Source organism: Beta vulgaris, chromosome 2 (genome assembly GCF_026745355.1).
Source record: "Beta vulgaris subsp. vulgaris cultivar EL10 chromosome 2, EL10.2, whole genome shotgun sequence".
In the NCBI taxonomy this organism is placed as follows: domain Eukaryota; kingdom Viridiplantae; phylum Streptophyta; class Magnoliopsida; order Caryophyllales; family Amaranthaceae; genus Beta; species Beta vulgaris.
In genome coordinates, this window is record NC_079203.1 from 47,787,613 (window position 1) to 47,805,541 (window position 17,929).

At 34.2% G+C, this 17,929-nt stretch overlaps 1 protein-coding gene and 1 long non-coding RNA gene across 2 annotated transcripts; one reads left to right on the forward strand and one right to left on the reverse strand.

Annotated features, from left to right (window-relative positions):
• Positions 1-4,024: 4,024 nt before the first annotated feature.
• LOC125495228 (uncharacterized) lies at positions 4,025-7,234 on the reverse strand. The gene is made up of 2 exons (XR_007271907.2): positions 4,681-7,234; positions 4,025-4,281 (listed from the first exon to the last, which is right to left on the reverse strand). It is a non-coding gene; the product is annotated as an uncharacterized LOC125495228 (long non-coding RNA).
• A 96-nt stretch (positions 7,235-7,330) lies between these two features.
• Positions 7,331-12,816, forward strand: LOC104882999 (homeobox protein knotted-1-like 3). The gene is made up of 6 exons (XM_010667442.4): positions 7,331-8,165; positions 10,445-10,565; positions 11,067-11,260; positions 11,354-11,485; positions 12,028-12,164; positions 12,261-12,816. Exons 1-6 carry the CDS (start codon positions 7,584-7,586, stop codon positions 12,262-12,264), a joined length of 1,170 nt encoding a protein of 389 aa, XP_010665744.2. The 5' UTR covers positions 7,331-7,583; the 3' UTR covers positions 12,265-12,816.
• Positions 12,817-17,929: the final 5,113 nt, after the last annotated feature.

The following is a 17,929-nucleotide window of genomic DNA, read 5'->3' on the forward strand; positions in this document are numbered from 1 at the left end:
TTTTATTATTTTAAAAAAAATATTAAGGAAAAAGAGTGGACTTATATTCAATTTCTCATCATATTCTTACATTTAGCAATTTTTATAGTGCTATACCTTGTTAAGAGATATTTTTATATATATAGACGCTGGACACCCAACTAACTGTCAGTGTAATTTATGAATTGTGCATAGCACAAACATTAAATTATAACGAAGGAAGGATACTTTTTTAGCTCGTGCATAGCACGAGTTTAAAAAATATAGTATTATATGTGCATAAAAGAGAAACATTTTGTGAATATAAAGAGAACCACGTAAGCAGGTAATAAAATTATTAGAGTAATATTGTATATAAAAAAATAGATTCTATAAAAATTAACTGGTTATTTGGTAGACATAAGAAAGCATGGAGGGTAGGAATTCTAAAGAAAAACAAAGTAGGTGAATGGTTTGGTACGTTGTTAGAAAAAGGTGAAATGGGGGAAGGCTATAAAATCCATCATTGCTAATCAAGTCACTCTAGGATATTCCCATGAAGGCTATTTTAAGATTGAATTTCTCTAAATTCGAACTTTATGGAACTTCTTCCTCTTACGTCAATCAAATTAAACAAAATTTTTGTATTTTCACCCTAATAATAGTATTACTTTTGTTACCTAATTCTAAATATTTTTAATATAAGATTCACGTATCATATATCTATGCAACCTGTAAGAATATTCTTTATCATTAACCCATGTATTAAACCAGATCATGACAATAAAAGTTTTATAGAAGAGAAGATTTACAATAGTGTTATTTCTAGTTCATGACCTAAATCGAATTTGTATTGTTTTATTCTTAATTTGTATAGATTGCACATATATATTCAAATAAGCTAATAAAAATAATATTTAAAAAACCACGAAAATCCTATATTACCCTGTATAAATAGTTAAATACTTGAAGACTGAATCCGACAACTGCCACTATCCATTGCCAGAACCAGGTCCAGCCTCCAGGATATCCATATTCCATAGTTATTTCTAACACCTTCCAATTTCCAAATATTTACACAATATAAGAGTATGTATTTTTCTTTTGGCTTTTCCCCCTCATTTTTCTTTCATTTATGTGTACTATCATATATGCCATTTATTTCTTCAATTTTTTTTTTGTTTTATCCAAAAAAGTTAGGTAAAATTTGATATTATGGACATTATGTCCAATAATAATGACTGATACAAGTGACATATATAATGATACAAAATAGTGGAAGTACAATTATTAATTCTTTCCCCTTTGTCCCTCCTCCTCCTCTGATAATTAACACCATGTTCGTAGCTTTCTTTTTCATGGATGGGCTACCATATATCTTTTTTGTCGTGATGCTGGTAATTAATTTTGAATACAACTTTCTGATTAACATCATAACCGTAGCTTTCTTTTTCATGGATGGGCTACCATATATCTTTTTTATCGTGATGGTAATTAATTTTGAATAAAACCTTCTGATTAACACCATAACCGTAGCTTTTTTTTTCATGAATGGGCTACTATATATATCTTTTTTATCGTGATAGTAATTAATTTTGAATACAACCTTCAATAATAGTCTTCAAAGGAGAAGGTAGGTGTGGGAATTTGAAGTCCCACATAGGAAGAATGGATTGAAATTGCTCACTTTATAGGTTGTTTCTTTCCTTATGTAGTAAATGATGAAAATAGACTTGCTATATGCTAATTCATGAATTGGTTATATATATTACTATTATATTTAGCTAATCAAGATATAGCACTTAGCACTTGGCACATGCGCATGTGAGATTAACAAATAAATTTAAACTTCTTTTAATGTGTTGCTCTAATTATCAAATAATTTTTTGGATAATGCTTCAATTAAGTTTGAAGTGACTAAAGATAGTATAATTTCCAAAGTTAAGCAAAGTCTTACTAATAAAAATAAATCCCGATATCTTACTATTTGACACATTAAAAGAGTTTATGATACATATGCTCATGTGAGATTAACAAATATTTTAAACTTCTTTTTAATTGTTGCTCTAATTATCAAATAATTTTTTGGATAATGCTTCAATTTGAAAGTTTGAAGTGACTAAAGATAATAATCTAATTTTTAAAGTTGAACAAATAAATCCCGATATCTTACTATTTGGCATGTTAAAAGAGTTTATGATACTTTTTTACGATCAAACAACTATAATTACGATGGGTAAATGGTTTTGTGAGTCTAGTGAAGTAATATTTTGTACACCACGTACATGTAACACCCTTAAAAACGTAAAATAAAGTGCTTAATCAATATGAATATATGCATGCATTACATTATTACTACATATTTTATGAATGGCCTAAACTCCTCTATGCAATTGTCTAAGTGCATAATAACATGCAATATCTACGTATTTAATTATTATATAGACCTTGTTTTTAGTTTTTAGGAGGGTGGGGGGACGGGGAGCTACTGACTAAGCTGTCCTTTATTGCTAGTAATTCGACATTGTCTGCTTCTCTTAGGGTAAACATTGAATCGACCTTTAATGTCGATTTTCTTGAAATTGTGGTTTAATTTTCTAATAATGCACCAACAATTCAATTGAATTATATGATGGATCTTATCACCCGAAATCTATAAACGTTTACTGCTTAAAAGGCTGGTGATGTGACATAGAGTGGTTCAATCCATGTATGCTAGACTTTACAATTACGAGGGCCCGAATGTCTTGCTTGAGTTGAGTAGTCATTTTATCATTTTTAATGGTGTAATTACAAACAAACAAATCAATTAGTAGTTTGTTAATCACATATGTTATCCTCTTTAACTTTCTCCATGGATTGATTTGACATCTAACAAGAAAGGTTATGACATGTATATGAGAGATGTCAATTTGGCATCTCTTCTCTCCGTTTTTTTTAAAGATAATTCTACTTTCTTTTTAAATTCGTTTTTAAAAGATTTTTTGATTTTTACTTTATTTCTTTTGATAAATGTTTGTTTCGTTTTTACATTACGTTATTACCTTAAACTTTTTGTTGTACCTATACAATCCTACTTAAAATATTAAAAAATGATCCACTCTCTCGCCTCTCGTATATAGATAGTTAAAAAGGAAACTTTTTCACGCTCTTTTTCCTGTTTTAAATTACTACAATAAATAGTGAAATCTTTAAGAAAATGAGAGAGTACCCGATAATTGGTACCAGTATATTTTTTCAGTTTGTATCAAAGTAACAAGTAACAATTTGAAAGAGTTTTATGTATCAAACAAAAAGGAAACCACTATAGATAGGGCTCCCCTAATTATCATCATATTTCTTAGTAGTGAGTATTGTGAATCTTAAAAAAAATAAAGGTTAGAAGCTTCCTAGGGGATGTCCACCAACAATTTTTAATGTAATATTTTACTTTATAATTATAACACCAAACATTATTTATTTTAGTGGTTAATACTTTAGTATAAGCTTGAAGTCATAGGATCAAATCTTATTCCATGTATTTCTAATTTTTTTTTGGATGCGAAGTACATGAATTAAACAAATAAGGGATAGCGCCACATTGTAAAGTTCCTTTTTTAAAAACGCCTTTTAATATATTAGTATAGATGGGTAAAATATTGTTTCATAAGTCTTATAGTAATTAGTTATTGAGTTCAAGATACAATTTCAGATTCGGGTATCCGTTCCCAATCTCGATTTCACTAGGTACTAGGGATGGCAATGGGTCCTGGACCCGACCCAGACCCGCCAGGATCCGACCCATTTATACGGGTCTGGGTCTAAAAATTTTAGACCCAATGAGTCCGGGTCGGGTCTGGGTCCCGAAGAGCGTAGGTCGGGTCTGGGTAGGGCTGGCAATCAGGTCGGGTTGGGTCAATTTCAGGTCGACCTGATTTATATTTCAGGTCGAAAACCTCAACCCAAACCCGACCTGATTTATATTTCAGGTCGAAAATGTCAACCCAAACCCGACCTTATATATTTCGGGTTGACCCGAAACCAACCCAAAATGACCTGAAATAAGAATCAACTAAATACTGCCAACTTAATTCGCAAAGCACTTGTAGATGTAAAAGTTAAAGTTTCAACTTTCTACATTCAAAACCATAAATTGGCCACCAACTTCAAATTAAAAAACATAAATTCAAGATTTAACTATTTCTTGCAAAAAGTAATATAAAATAGTTCAATTCACTCAGTAGTTGCTTTGTTCTTCTTCTCTGACTTGCCATGACTGTCACTGATATCAGAATCCGAATCATCTCCAACATTAATGGGTCGCTCACGATGAGAGTCAACCATCTAATAAGATTAAACACAAAAAAAACCATCACTACATGTCTACTGTCTAAACAAAGAAACAGCAAAAAAATGAAACCATCAACATTCAAGTTTCAACCATGCGAGCACAACATTCACAGAAACCAGCAACATTTATAGAAACCAGCAACATTTTTAAAAAAAAGTAAAAACGAAAATAAAACGAAACCATCAACATTTATAGAAACCATCAACATTTATAGAAGAATCAGCACACAAATTTAAAGTCTAAACACCCGAAACTTAGAGAAGAAACAACAAAAAAAAACGAAAATAAAAACGAAAGTAAAAAATTAAAAATGAAACCATGAAAGATGAAACAGAAAAAACACGAAAATAAAAACGAAAGTAACTAGATTTAGTCATTTAAAGAGAACTTACTGTTAGCCTTTGAAGATTTAGCAGAACGGCGAAGAATTTCGAAGAACTTCAAATCTTCTACTCTCTAGGGTTTTTTTTAGAGAAGTCTCTCTCTACTCTAGGGTTTTGATTTTTCAGCCTTTGATTGTAATTGCACAGCGGCAGAGTAAAAAGTAAAAAAACGCTTAGCCTTATTAGGGTTATTGACTTATTGGGCTTGGCCCAATATTATAAGAAAGTTTATGTTATTTTTATTTCAGGTCATTTCGGGTTGTTTTCAGGTTCAAAACCTCAACCTGAACCTAGCCCATTATATTTTCAGGTCGGGTTGGGTCGACCCATTTTTTTTTCGGGTCGAAAATCTCAACCCAAACCCGGAATTTTCAGGTCAATTTCAGGTCGGGTTATCAGGTTGGGTCAGTTTTTGCCAGCCCTAGGTCTGGGTCCACATATGCTAGACCCAGACCCGCCCCGCGAACCCATTTACATATTAGAAATTTTTTTTTACCTAAACTCTAAAATTTTATGAGAGACATTAACTTTATAAGTTGTAACATTTTAATATTTTATCAGTTAATTCTTAAAATTTTATTTAGAGAATTCTTTAACCATGGATACAAGAACCTACATATATTAGGGGGAAAATTTTTAATTACATATATTTAAAAATGTGATGAAAACTTAAAACTAAGAAGGACCCATTTAGGACCCAGTAAGGACCCATGTAGACCCAACGGGTCTGGGTCTGGGTCCAGGTGGACCCGACCTAGACCCGCCCCATTGCCATTATCCCTACTAGGTACCAGCTCCAAAACAGTTCCACCGGATACCTAATGGGTACTGAATCACAAAAATTGAGACACGAGGAACCGGTTATAACCGAGTCCTTGTTTTTAGAACCAAACCTGGTCCTAGTGAAACAAGTTCTAGGTCCGGATTCTAAATGGTTCGAAATCCATGATCAGGTATCCATTATTTTTGCTCACCTCTAATACTATGGACAATGATGTTATGTTTTTTTCAATATATATTATCTGTAGTATTTTTCTAGAGGTATGTTTTTTGTAGTATAAGTATGCAGTATTCTATCAAGTGGTATTTGGTATAGTGGTAAGGAGAGCACCCTTCTAACCTCAAAGTTGGGGGTTCAGTCTCCACAAGAGGTACTTTGAGAGTAGGGATTCCCCTTTCCCTTCCCCTTCCCCTTCCCCTTCCCCTTCTTCTTACTCTCAACTCTCAAGTGTCTGACCTATTAAGACTCGAGTGAGTCCAGGCCACTTCTTAACAAAAATAAAAAATAAAAAATAAAAAAATGCAGTATTCTACTAGCTATTGTGATGCATAACTTTGAGTTTCCTTTTATTTGTTTTTTTACAACGGGTATTGACCTATTGTCAAATTGTCATGCATAACTGCTACCGTTGATGAGAACATATTTCCCATCGGCCATCGTCACGTTACAGTTTACACGCGCTTCGTGTAATAGTACTGTCAACTGTGTATAACTATACTGTGCAATGAATAACGCCAACTTAAGAAACTGTGTCAAATAATATAGCGTTACTTTAATCCAAATAAAATAAAATAAAATAAAATATAGCCCTTGCCCCTTACTAGAAGGAGAAGAAAATATGGTACCTGGATTTGTAACCAATACAATCAAAAATTTACAATACTAGTTCTAGACTTCTAGTTCTATCGATTTCGTATTCATTAAAAAGGATGGATATTTGTTGAACTGGTTCCATTTCCCAACTTTAGAAATCAAATAAGTTAGGGCCCGTTTAGTATTAATGTAGTTTTTTTATTTTCAAAGTCATATGATATAGGTCTTATAATGAATAAAAAATTAGTCAAATTTATTAGGAACATGATGATTTCAAAAATATCGAGACAAATCTAACAAGACCTCACATGACTACGTTTTTTGTAATATATAAATCACCAAAGATAATCTAAATGTAAGATGTGAATAGTGAACAAAATAAAATTGGTGCAATTTTGAGTACTTTGAAATTTACTTGAAATACCTTAAATGTCCTTTATCTTCTTAAATTTTTTATATCTGATACATTGGGTTATGCTATAGCCTATATGCAACCCTTAGGGTAAGGGTTGCATATAAAACATAAATACACTACCTAAAATGAAAATAAGTTGTGAATTTATGGAAAATTTTTGCATCAACCATTATAATAAATGATCAATTAATGCAACTTATTTCATATTTAACTTCTTATATACAACTTTTAGGACTGCATATAGCTTTTTTCTCAATGTAAAGTGTTAGAGTAGTTAAAAGCTTCCTTAGCTTATTACATGAAAATTAGTTGAAATCAATTTTCTTTAGAAAAAGTAAAATGTAGTAAGTAACTTAAGTAGTAGACTAGTATACTACTCCTAGTCTCCTACTAGTAGTAGTGCATTTAAAACCTCTACCTAAAAAGAGAGCCAAAATGTCAAAAAAACGACATGGAAACGACAAACTATCCACGTTGTCTTCCCTCTTACCATCCGATCATTAAATCAATCCAACGGCTCTACTTTCTCCAATTAACACGGTCCCCCCCCCCCTCCTCCCTTCTCTCCTTCCCCCACTAAAATTAAAATTAAATTCCAATTTAATTTCGGCGGCTTCCTTTAATAAAATAAAAATAAATAAAAAAACTCCTCTCATTATCATCATCTTCCCTCTAAATAATAATCTTTCTTCTCCCACCATTTTCCCGACCAATTTTTCTCTCTCCTATTTCAGAAAACCACCCCTTCTTCTTCACCTTATTATATACACATATATTTTTATATTTATGGACCGTCTTTTCTATATATAATCTTTCCCTCCTTTTTTTTCCTACTTTTTAGCTTTGTGTTATGTTCATGTACATCATCATCTGATAAAAAAATTTCCTTGCAAAACAAAAAAAATGGCGTACCATCACAACCAACACTTGTTACAAGCGGAAATGGCGGCACAATTCGCCGGAGATCAAACGACGTCGTCAAACCAACAACAACAACAACAACTACAGCACCACCAGCCGAGCTGGTTAACCTCGGCTTTACTCGGCTCATCAGCCGGCGCCGGTGGAGCTAGCAACTTCTTGAACCTACACTCAGTCGATGACTCAGCTGCGATGTCGGCGATTCCTTCGCAACATGGAAAGTTGACTCACAATGAGGATTCCGGTAAGCCGGAGATCGGCGACGGTGAAGTTTCAGTTGGTGGCGGAAATAGCGGTGGAGGAGGAGGAGAGAGAGAAGGAGAGCAACAACAACAACAGGTGAATTGGCAGAATGCGAAGTTTAAGGCGGAGATATTAGGTCATCCATTGTACGAACAGTTGTTGTCGGCGCATGTTGCGTGTTTAAGGATCGCAACTCCGGTGGATCAGTTGCCGAGAATTGAGGCGCAACTTACGCAGTCGCAGAATGTGGTAGCCAAGTATTCTGCGCTTGGAAATGGTCATGCTATGGTTGGTGATGATAAAGAGTTGGACCAATTTATGGTATAATACTCTTTTTCTATCTCAATTTTGGTTATATTATGGTTTTTAGTGAATCATATGGTATAATTAAGAATTCAATTGGTTGAGGTGTGTTAGATAAGATGAATTATGTTTGTTTTTTCAAGAAATTCGTCTAATTGGATATGATTAGGTTGTTTAAATATAAGGTTTTTAAATGGGGTCATGCTTGACTTGATTGTTTTTTGAATGTTATAGCTTTGGGTTTCCTGATTTCAACATTTTGAGATTCTAAAGAAAAAGCTAGCTATTTCATGAAAGTATGAGTAGAAATTGTTTTTTTTCTTTACAAGTGGTTTTTATTAGTCTAGGTCTCTAGGATAGGATTGTGGACATTTGGACCTTCTTAATGAAGACTTGTGACGACTTACGTGTCTAATGTTTATTCGAGGAGATTCAAACTTGTGACCTGATAAGTCTGGTGTTTATTCAAGGAGATTTAAACTTGGGACCTAATATGTCCATTGTTTATTTGAGGGGAATTGAATTTGGGACCTAATAAGCCCGAGGTTTACTCGAGTGATTTAAACTTGGGACCTAATAAACCCTGTGACCCGGGGTTATTTGAGGGGATTTGAACTTGGGACCTAATATGGCAGTTAGCAATGTGGGAGATGAAGTTGTTCATGAATTTAATTTAGGAAGGGTTGTTAATTTGGTGAAACACGATTGATTATTTTTTTGAAAAGGGTTTTGAGGGGGTGGGTTTTTGGAATTCAATATTGGGAGAAAGAAGGGGGATTGCTTTTTGGCATTTAGCTTAGCTAAGCAAGCGTTTTGTATTTGTTTTTTACGTCTTCCCAATAGGTGTTCTGTTGTTTCAGCCTTTTAAGGAGAAGATAGATAGGAGTACAAAGATTCTTCTATGATAACCTTTTTCATGGAGAGAATAAGCAGTTTTCTTTTTCTTTTTTTATTCAAGTCCTTAATTTTTATGTATTTTTAAGCATTTTTTGTTGTATTTGCATTATCCTAATTGTTCTACATTGTCGAAGTATTTGGTATGTCTCAAATTGGAAACTTCATAGTTCCACACCAAATTTCATGTATCTCACCACCAAAATTATTTGACATTGGAAACTTCATGATTTCAACACAAAATTCCATGGCTCAAAACACCATAAAATGATTTCAATATTTCTCTGTTTTCCCTAACCCCAAAAAAGCAAGAGTTCTAGTGGTATCTTTTCTGGAAGCCTAACGTGTGATTTTTTTTTGAAAAAGTTTAAAACAGAGAGGAGTCCTAAATGTAATTTCTTAGCCTGTGGGTTGCCAAATCTCTATATCACTGCTCATTGGTCTTGTTTGTGGCACTCGGAACATTGTACGGCTAATTGAGTGAGCGCGAGTACTAAGTAGTATAATCATTGTCGTTGGCTTGAGATATGACATTTTGTGGTGTGTGGTCGGTCATTAATCTTCATTTATTATGTTGAGGTTGAATCTAAGTGGGAATTAGGGATGAATGCAATGCTACTACTAGAAACTCGCACAAAATTTCACTTAACTGTTTTAGGAAATGAACTTTGATCATGATGATGCTGAGGAAAAATGTGAAAGTGTGAATTACTTTTATTTGGTGGGAAACATGTCATGGTGGCATGGAACCTTTTTCCATGTCAGGCTTCTTTGTTGAAACTAGCAAGTAACATGTACAGTCAAATGTATGTTCGTCATATGTGAAAAAATTTCACTTAAGAATTTGTGGTGTTTTGTAATCAACTAAAAGATGTATCAGCATTTACACTCGGTTTTATATTAAGTTTGATTTCAAAAGAGAGAAATGATAAGTAAAGAACTCGTAATGTTGGCGGAGCACATCACTACACCAAGCACAGAATAATTTTTTGTACTTCATGCTTTCTGTCCCTTCGAGAATCCTTATTATTCTTGAAAAATTGAAGATCCATTGCTTGCTGCTTAAAAAAAAAAATACTCTTACCATCTCCAAAGTCCAAACGCTTATCTTACCAATTCCAAAAGCTTATATAGAATAGAGGTTGAGATGCAAGTACTTATCAGCGTAGAATTCCTAGTGTAATTTTCCTCTGAACGATTTATGAGTTCTTTTTAGCATCTCCCTGTTTCATCCATGTTAAAGATAAGCCCATGTAATATCTGAAGTTACTGTATAAGTTTCTCAATCCCCTTTTACTCCTCTTTGTAATTTGGGATTGCTCTGGTGCTTGTGCTGGTCATCTACTATTAGAGGATAGCTTTTGGTAGCCAATATCTTACTTTTTCCTTGCTTGACAATGTAGACACATTATGTTCTGTTGCTGTGTTCCTTTAAAGAACAACTACAACAACATGTTCGTGTCCATGCAATGGAAGCTGTGATGGCATGCTGGGAAATTGAACAATCTCTTCAAAGCTTGACAGGTGCATATAGCTTTCCATTCATCTAAAAATCTCTTCATTCCTGTGAGCTAGGAGTTGATTCTAGATTCCAGCTTGAAATGGATCTCATGGACAACTTCCCAGTATCATGTTTGTGTTAGTCTGGCCTGAAACTCTGGCTTGTCGCTTACTGCATTTGGTGGAACTGAAAATATTTCAACTAGGGCTACAAACTTCTTTTGTTACCACTGTCTGTTTCATGCTCTCTTGTGGGAAATTTAAAGTTAAGAGTATCAACTTGAGCAAATTCATGTGTAGCAAGAAATTAAGAACTTAACTGGAAATGCCTCAAGTGCCTGTTCCAAATATATATATATATACATAATAAATATATTGTGTATATATATTATATATGTATAGTCGTGTTTCGAGCCAAGAAATATGTACCTTAAGTTTCTACGATAGGGGGTGGAGCCATGGAGGAAAGGTACTTCTGTACCTATGTTTAGATACTAATGTTGGCGCTTTGTGTTCTTTGTGCAGGAGTTTCTCCTGGTGAAGGCACAGGGGCAACTATGTCTGATGACGAAGATGATCCCATAGACAGTGATAGTAACTTGTTCGATGGAGGGTTGGATGGTCCAGATACCATGGGATTTGGACCTCTCATCCCAACAGAGAGTGAAAGGTCACTTATGGAGCGTGTGAGGCAAGAGTTGAAGCATGAGCTAAAACAGGTGAGACATATTGTTAATCATAATTTTCTGAAAAGAAAAAAAAAGCTATTTCAAGTGCAAATCACTGATTCCTTTGCTATTCTTTCCTAAAAGGGATACAAGGACAAAATCGTGGACATAAGAGAAGAAATCTTGCGCAAAAGAAGAGCAGGAAAACTACCTGGAGACACAACCTCCGTCTTAAAGGCGTGGTGGCAGTCACATTCTAAGTGGCCATACCCAACAGTAAGTAACTCTTTTTTGTGGTGCTAAAAAAGGAGGGGAAAAACAGTAGAGTTTACTATTTAGTTAGCAGTTTCTTTTATGTTATTAGGCTTGGTGGCACTCACATACTAAGTGGCATTTGGGAACTGTCTCAATTTGTGATAAATACTGGCATTCAGTGGGTAACAAATAACACATACCTCAAATTTTGGCAAATTGGTTCATTGAGCAATTGCATTGCAAGTAGAAAAATTCTTCTAATTTATAGCTTCTACATTTGTATACTAGACATGTACTTGTATAGTTGTATATAAGATAACTAGCCTACATACAGATTATCCCTTTCCTCCACTCTCAATATGGTCTGACTATCTGACATGCTATGCCGGATAAGTTGACCTGCGAGTGGTGCTAATGTACAGGATTTTTTTTTACCATATTATTCTAAGAACAGTACTGTATCATATGCTAATAAGTTACCGAAAGCATTTATTGGATCTCTGTCCACCCTCTATTTCTGCAATGTAGGCAACTAAAATACTCATCTCTATAATCTTTTGCAGGAGGAGGACAAGGCAAGGTTGGTGCAGGAGACAGGCCTGCAGCTAAAGCAGATCAACAATTGGTTCATCAATCAGAGGAAGCGGAACTGGCATAGTAACCCTTCAAGTTCTACTGCATTAAAGAGTAAACGCAAAAGGTATTTCGACCTGTTATAATCCTGTACACAACATAATCATCTTCCATTCCTTGGCTTTCACCCGGAATCTAATTCAGTAAAGATATAAATTAACAGGTAAAACAGTGGATATAGTTTCGTGTAGATGAAGAACAAAGCTGGAAATCATCTGAATTTTGTGCCTTTTAACATGATTCTATGATGTCGTGGGACATTGAAGGACTTAGCAGTGGCAAACAATTCCATCAATGCCACATGAAGGTGTATATGGGCATATAGGGTGAATGGTCTTTCTTATATATCAAATCATCCACAGGGTGCTGTCGTATCAGTAGGAAGATTTGCTGAATGATAGGAATGAAAATATATAATATATATATATCAGATGAAGTGCAGTAAGAAACTAAGAATCACCAATCTTTGGCGATTCTATATTTTTGTAACCTTTTATATATAGTATTTGAATCAAAAACACTTGTGAGGGTGTGGATGTACAGATTAAGCAGTTTATTGTTCAGTTTACTACATATAGTTGAGTTATGGAACAAAAGATTACTACATTGTCTACATATATCTTCATATGATATATTGTAGTATGAAGTTGTAGCAACCCAGATTTCGAATGCTATCTCTTGAAAGCATCACCTGTAATTAAAGATTTTCTTATCTTTGATTTTTTGGGTCATTACTCCTCCCAACATACAGTGTGCCGAATACGTTGTAACAAGTAGAACAGACAAGTTGGGACATGGTAGATGCTATGGAAAGATTTCCAGGTAAATTAAGCATAGCTTAACCAGCCAATTGGCCACGTTGTTATAACAGAACATCCCTATGCTGTTTTGGAACCAAAAAATGATCTGCAACCTCCATATTGGTCTTTTTTCAATAAACTCTTTGAAGTACGGGCGTACGGCGTGTATTACACAATTTCATATTTTTTTTTTCTCATTTAGTTACTAGTTTAATTTAAATGTCTGAGTCGATTTTAATTTAGATTCGATAAGAAACAAGTGAAAAATTTCACGTAATAGCATGATTATTGAAGAAGCGAAAATATGAAAAAGAAAAGAAAATGATAGTGAGCATTTGAACAATACATGCAATATTTGTAAGATATGGCGAAAAAGTAGGCCCATAGGTCATACGTGGTCGAATGATTACATAATATATATTCAGATGTTATTAACAATTTTTATCTTTATTGAAATGGCAAAAAGGTATGTTTTTCTTGTTTTTTAGATATAAAAATATAAATAATATATGTGTTGCAATTGCAATGTGTGCATGTTAGTGATACAATTAAGTCATGCTTGGATTTCTAATTAATATGCATGATAAATTGATAATGATTGAGCTCTCTGAAAATTAAACGATATGTTAATAATTGCTCATTGAAGTTTAATTTTCAATGCAAATACATATTTAATATTGTTTATTTCTTTAAAGAAACTTATAGTTATATGTAAAACAACTTATATTTGATATCTTTTATAAGACCTCCATTTGTATTTCCAAGAGACTCATTTATCAAGGCTTAAGTTTTTTTTTTTTTTTGAAAAGAGGCTTAAGATTTTTAGGAGAGAGTATTAGGAGGAAAAACTGCGTTGATATATATAGATCATCAGCCATATGCAGTATGCTTTCCTTCGCCTTTAGAAAATAAATTTAGCACCCCATACTATATGATTCAAATGTACACTTGGTCTCGTATTCCTTGAGAAAATATTGCGACGATACAAAAGAAAATTCTACTTCATAGAACGGATCAAGAGATTATTAAATGGCTTAGCATCATTTAAGAGTATTTATTAGTTATTAGTTGTTACCATCATCAAAGTTAAAAGAGTGTAACTTCGAGGATCATAACCAAATTGTTGCAACCTTTTCTGTTAATCATAACTCCTACATTTGAAAAACCTTGGTAACTATAAGTCTATAAGTTGCACCAAAGTTTCTAAGCAATGTTCGAAACAGAAGCTAACACTAGCGGAAAGTCTAACTGATCCTGTCCATTCGGGTTTAACTGATCCGAAATTAAACCGGATCAGTTGGGCTTAGCTCTTCATCATCATTTTTATTCGAAATTCGTCTTCAAGAAGAAAAGGTTATCATCTTCACCTGCTTCTGCTGCAGTGCTGTACTCCATGCATTGTACTGTAACAAATAAGATACTGATTGTAAATGGTGGATTCTAGAAGAGGCTCTCTTTTGAAGCAAAAATGTTGATTTCCTATAAGAGATTGACATGGGAGACGCAAAAGAAAGTAGAAAGGGAAAGATGGCTGAAGTTGTATGAGTCCCACGTTTGAAAAAGGAGAAAAAATTATGATTATCTCTATTATATAAGGGAAGGGGGAGCAATGGTGTCCTCTTTTTAAATGCCAATTTTGCCCCCCTTCTCTTTCTAAATTACAAAAGAGAACGTATTGTGTCGGACTCGTCCGACCATAATCTTGGTCGGACGACTTTCAGTGTTCAATTTTTTCAGGTAGTCTTCATTTTTTTCAGTGGTCAATTTTTCGTTCTCATTTTTCAGTTAGTCTCTTTGTTTTCAGTGGGTTTGTGCTTCAGTTAGACTTACTTGGGTTCATTGGTCTTTATTCTTTTCAGGTAGTTAATTTTTCTCAGGTAGTCTTCATTTTGTTTCATTATATTTTTCAGTTGGCCATTATTCTTAGTTGTCCAACTGAAAGAAAAGAAAGTCTAACTGAAAGAAAAGAAAGTCTAACTGAAAGAAAAGGAAGTCCAACTGAAAGAAAAGAAAGTCCAACTGAAAGAAAAGAAAGTCTAACTGAAAGAAAAGAAAGTCCAACTGAAAAAAAAAATCGACTAAATGAAAGAAAAATAAAACCAACTGAAAACATTCAACTCTCGTTTCAGTTAGCTCTATTTTTATTTCAGTTGGCTTCGATTTTGTTTCAGTTAGACTAAAAAAAAAAAAATCGAAACTCCTAATAACGCTCCATTTCATTTCACACACTCTTACCTCTAATGTCGCTCGAGCCTCGATGCGTCACCGATCTTTTCCCAGCGCCGGCGCCGGCGACATTATAGACCTACCACGTCGATGCAATCTCAAGGCGCGCCACGCAGCGCAGATGATTCGTCGCGCAAGGCGAGGTAGGAGGTCGATGAGAGGTGCTTCAGTAACATCAAAAAACGGCAGATAAGAAATTGAAGAGTTTTGTACAGGGAGGCTGCCAAGATGGTGCCATGGTGAACTACATTGTCGACAACTTCACTGGGAGAGATGTTTCAGATGAGGCCTCAAAAAGAAGTGGTGCGGGAAAAACCAATAATGTAGGAGAGAGAAACAGAGGAAAAATCTAAAAGGCTGGAGAAAGAAGACGACGTGAAAGAGAAAAGAGAAGAGAATTTTCATTTGGTCAGCCCGTCTGACAGTAAGTATTTGGTCAGACGGTCTGACCCAATACTTTCACATTACAAAATAGTGTTTGTATTTTTGACTTTGCTAAATTTAAGAGTTGCCTATATTTGGCAAACTGTATTCCTCCTATTTTTTCCCTCAAAAAGATGTTACCATATCCAGTTCCCACAGCCATAGTCAAGGAAAAAAAATATTTCGTGCCATACATCATACAAGTTGCGCGAATTCGATTATGGGCTTATAACTACACAATACTACGATCTAATAAATTTTTATAACTCAGAAGAGAAGCTCCAAACAAAAGAGGGAAAAAACTAAAATAAATTTAAAACGCTAATAACTTAATAGGTCATGATTAGATTAACAATATTCGCCATTTCCAGAATATTATTGTTCGCAATAACATTTTCTGAAATTTTCAATGATATATAATTTATTTTTCTAAAATGTTCAAATTTTGACTCTTATGCCGAAGAAAATCGAGTTTCTGTTTCGAAAAAAAATTCAAGCACGCATCGCGTGCAAAAAATTCTAGTATAAGAATAGTGGATGACTCCGCAACACTTTTTTGAGTCTCCTCAAAAAGGCATGTATAAATTATAATACAAGCCCATTGAGGTTTATGACCCACATTCTCAAGCTCATTGGGATTCGTGAGGCTCGTACTGCGAAGGCAAAGGCGATGTACGAAGGGCTTGCTATGGAGAAGGAGTTGGGTAATTCGCATGTGGTGATGGAGAGCGATTGATTTTCTGTGGTTTAATCTTTGAAGACTAAGCAAAAGGGGTCTAGGGACTTCCACCTTTATTTAATTGATTATTCTCAATTATTTTTTTTAACTAAAGGAGATAATTATACTACCTCCGTTCTTTTTTAGTTGCAACGTTTGACAAATTGCACTATTCATGTTCTCTTATTTGACCACATTTATTGATTTATATGTTAAACAAAATAAGTCATGTGGGTCTTGTTTGATTCGTTTCGATGTAAGCTTTCATAATATCAAATTTTTATAATTTTTACTTGCATACAATTAGAGATAAAACGATTTGAAATTGTACATTGGCAAGCGTGAAAGTCAAAACGTTGCAACTAAATAAAAACAGAGGTAGTATTAACTTAAACTAGGATACAAGTCATCAAACCATCCATTACAACAGCCCCGAAAGTCACTATGAGAGCCAAAAAAACCGAATAAATGTCCAAAAACCCACAGAACTGTAAGCCCACTTAATTCGCATTGATTTGTTCTCCCCTCTAGCATTGCGAAGAAGTTTGTTGTAAGCTTCCAAAACATAGGTAGGGATGTCCACATGAACTATCCTAGACTCATCCATACACTTACAATGGGCTGCTAAATGGTGAGAAACAACGTTAGCCTCTCTTTTTTAACATTAAGAATACTAACATTCCAATTTCCACTAAGCAGGGTCGCAACATCATTAATGAGAGCAACAAATTCATGATTAACATAATTGATCACGTTCTGCAGCATTCTCTTGATTCTCCAAAGTACTTGCAAGTGCTTAGATATACTTGTGAGGAGGAAGTTGAGAAGTACTAAAAAGATTTATGAAAAAGGACTGGACTAAACTTTTTAAAACAATAGGATCATGGACCCAAACACCATCATCATTTTGAAGCATTAAGATCTTTCCCTTTGAATTCCTAATTTCATCTCTAATGTGGAAATATTTAGTATTTAATTTTTTTCAAAAAATTTCCACCATTCCAAATCCACCTTTTGAGCCAAAAAAATCCTCTCACAATGATAAATATGATTAAGTTCAACAAGTAAGGATTTTTCTAGAGATACTAAAAAGGAGAAATGACCATTGACAAGAAATCTTTGAATTCCATCAACTGGAGCAATAATCTTTTTCTTCTTAAGAAAGCTTAAATCTTGAAAATTGTATTTCCAGTTATCAATAGAGCTTCTGAACATCTTTTTTCCTTCGATGAACGAAAAAAGGAGAGAAAGAATCGTTTAATAACCATGTTTTTTGACAACAAAAAGGAAAAGAGCCATGAAAATTATCATTAAAAAGATTAACAAGGATGTGACCGTGGTTCGAATAATTCTTAGGTAGATGGAGTACCTGAGCTGTTGGGTAGGTATTTAACCAACTTGGGTTCGCCAAAGCTCTATCAAGTAGTTTCCTGATTAGACCCAATCCTTTCATACCGTTATTCCAAGTGTAAGGGTTGCCATGGAACCCTAAATCCACCATGCATGCCACATCAGTGAACTTATTAAAGTCCATGCATTGATTTGGATTAAAAATTCTTCCACCAAACTTTTCAGACTAATTAGTGACTTCATTCATGTCACCTAAAACCATCCAAGCACATTTTTTTAAAAATTCTATTGTGCTCCTCCCGGGAGCACGGTGCA

Excerpts from the sequence above, each read along its gene's own strand:
- LOC104882999 (XM_010667442.4), top strand. The coding sequence starts at position 7,584 with ATGGCGTACCATCACAACCAACACTTGTTACAAGCGGAAATGGCGGCA. Across the intron at positions 8,166-10,444 it reads AAGAGTTGGACCAATTTATG|ACACATTATGTTCTGTTGCT; the intron begins GTATAATACTCT and ends TTGACAATGTAG. Across the intron at positions 11,261-11,353 it reads TGAAGCATGAGCTAAAACAG|GGATACAAGGACAAAATCGT; the intron begins GTGAGACATATT and ends CTTTCCTAAAAG.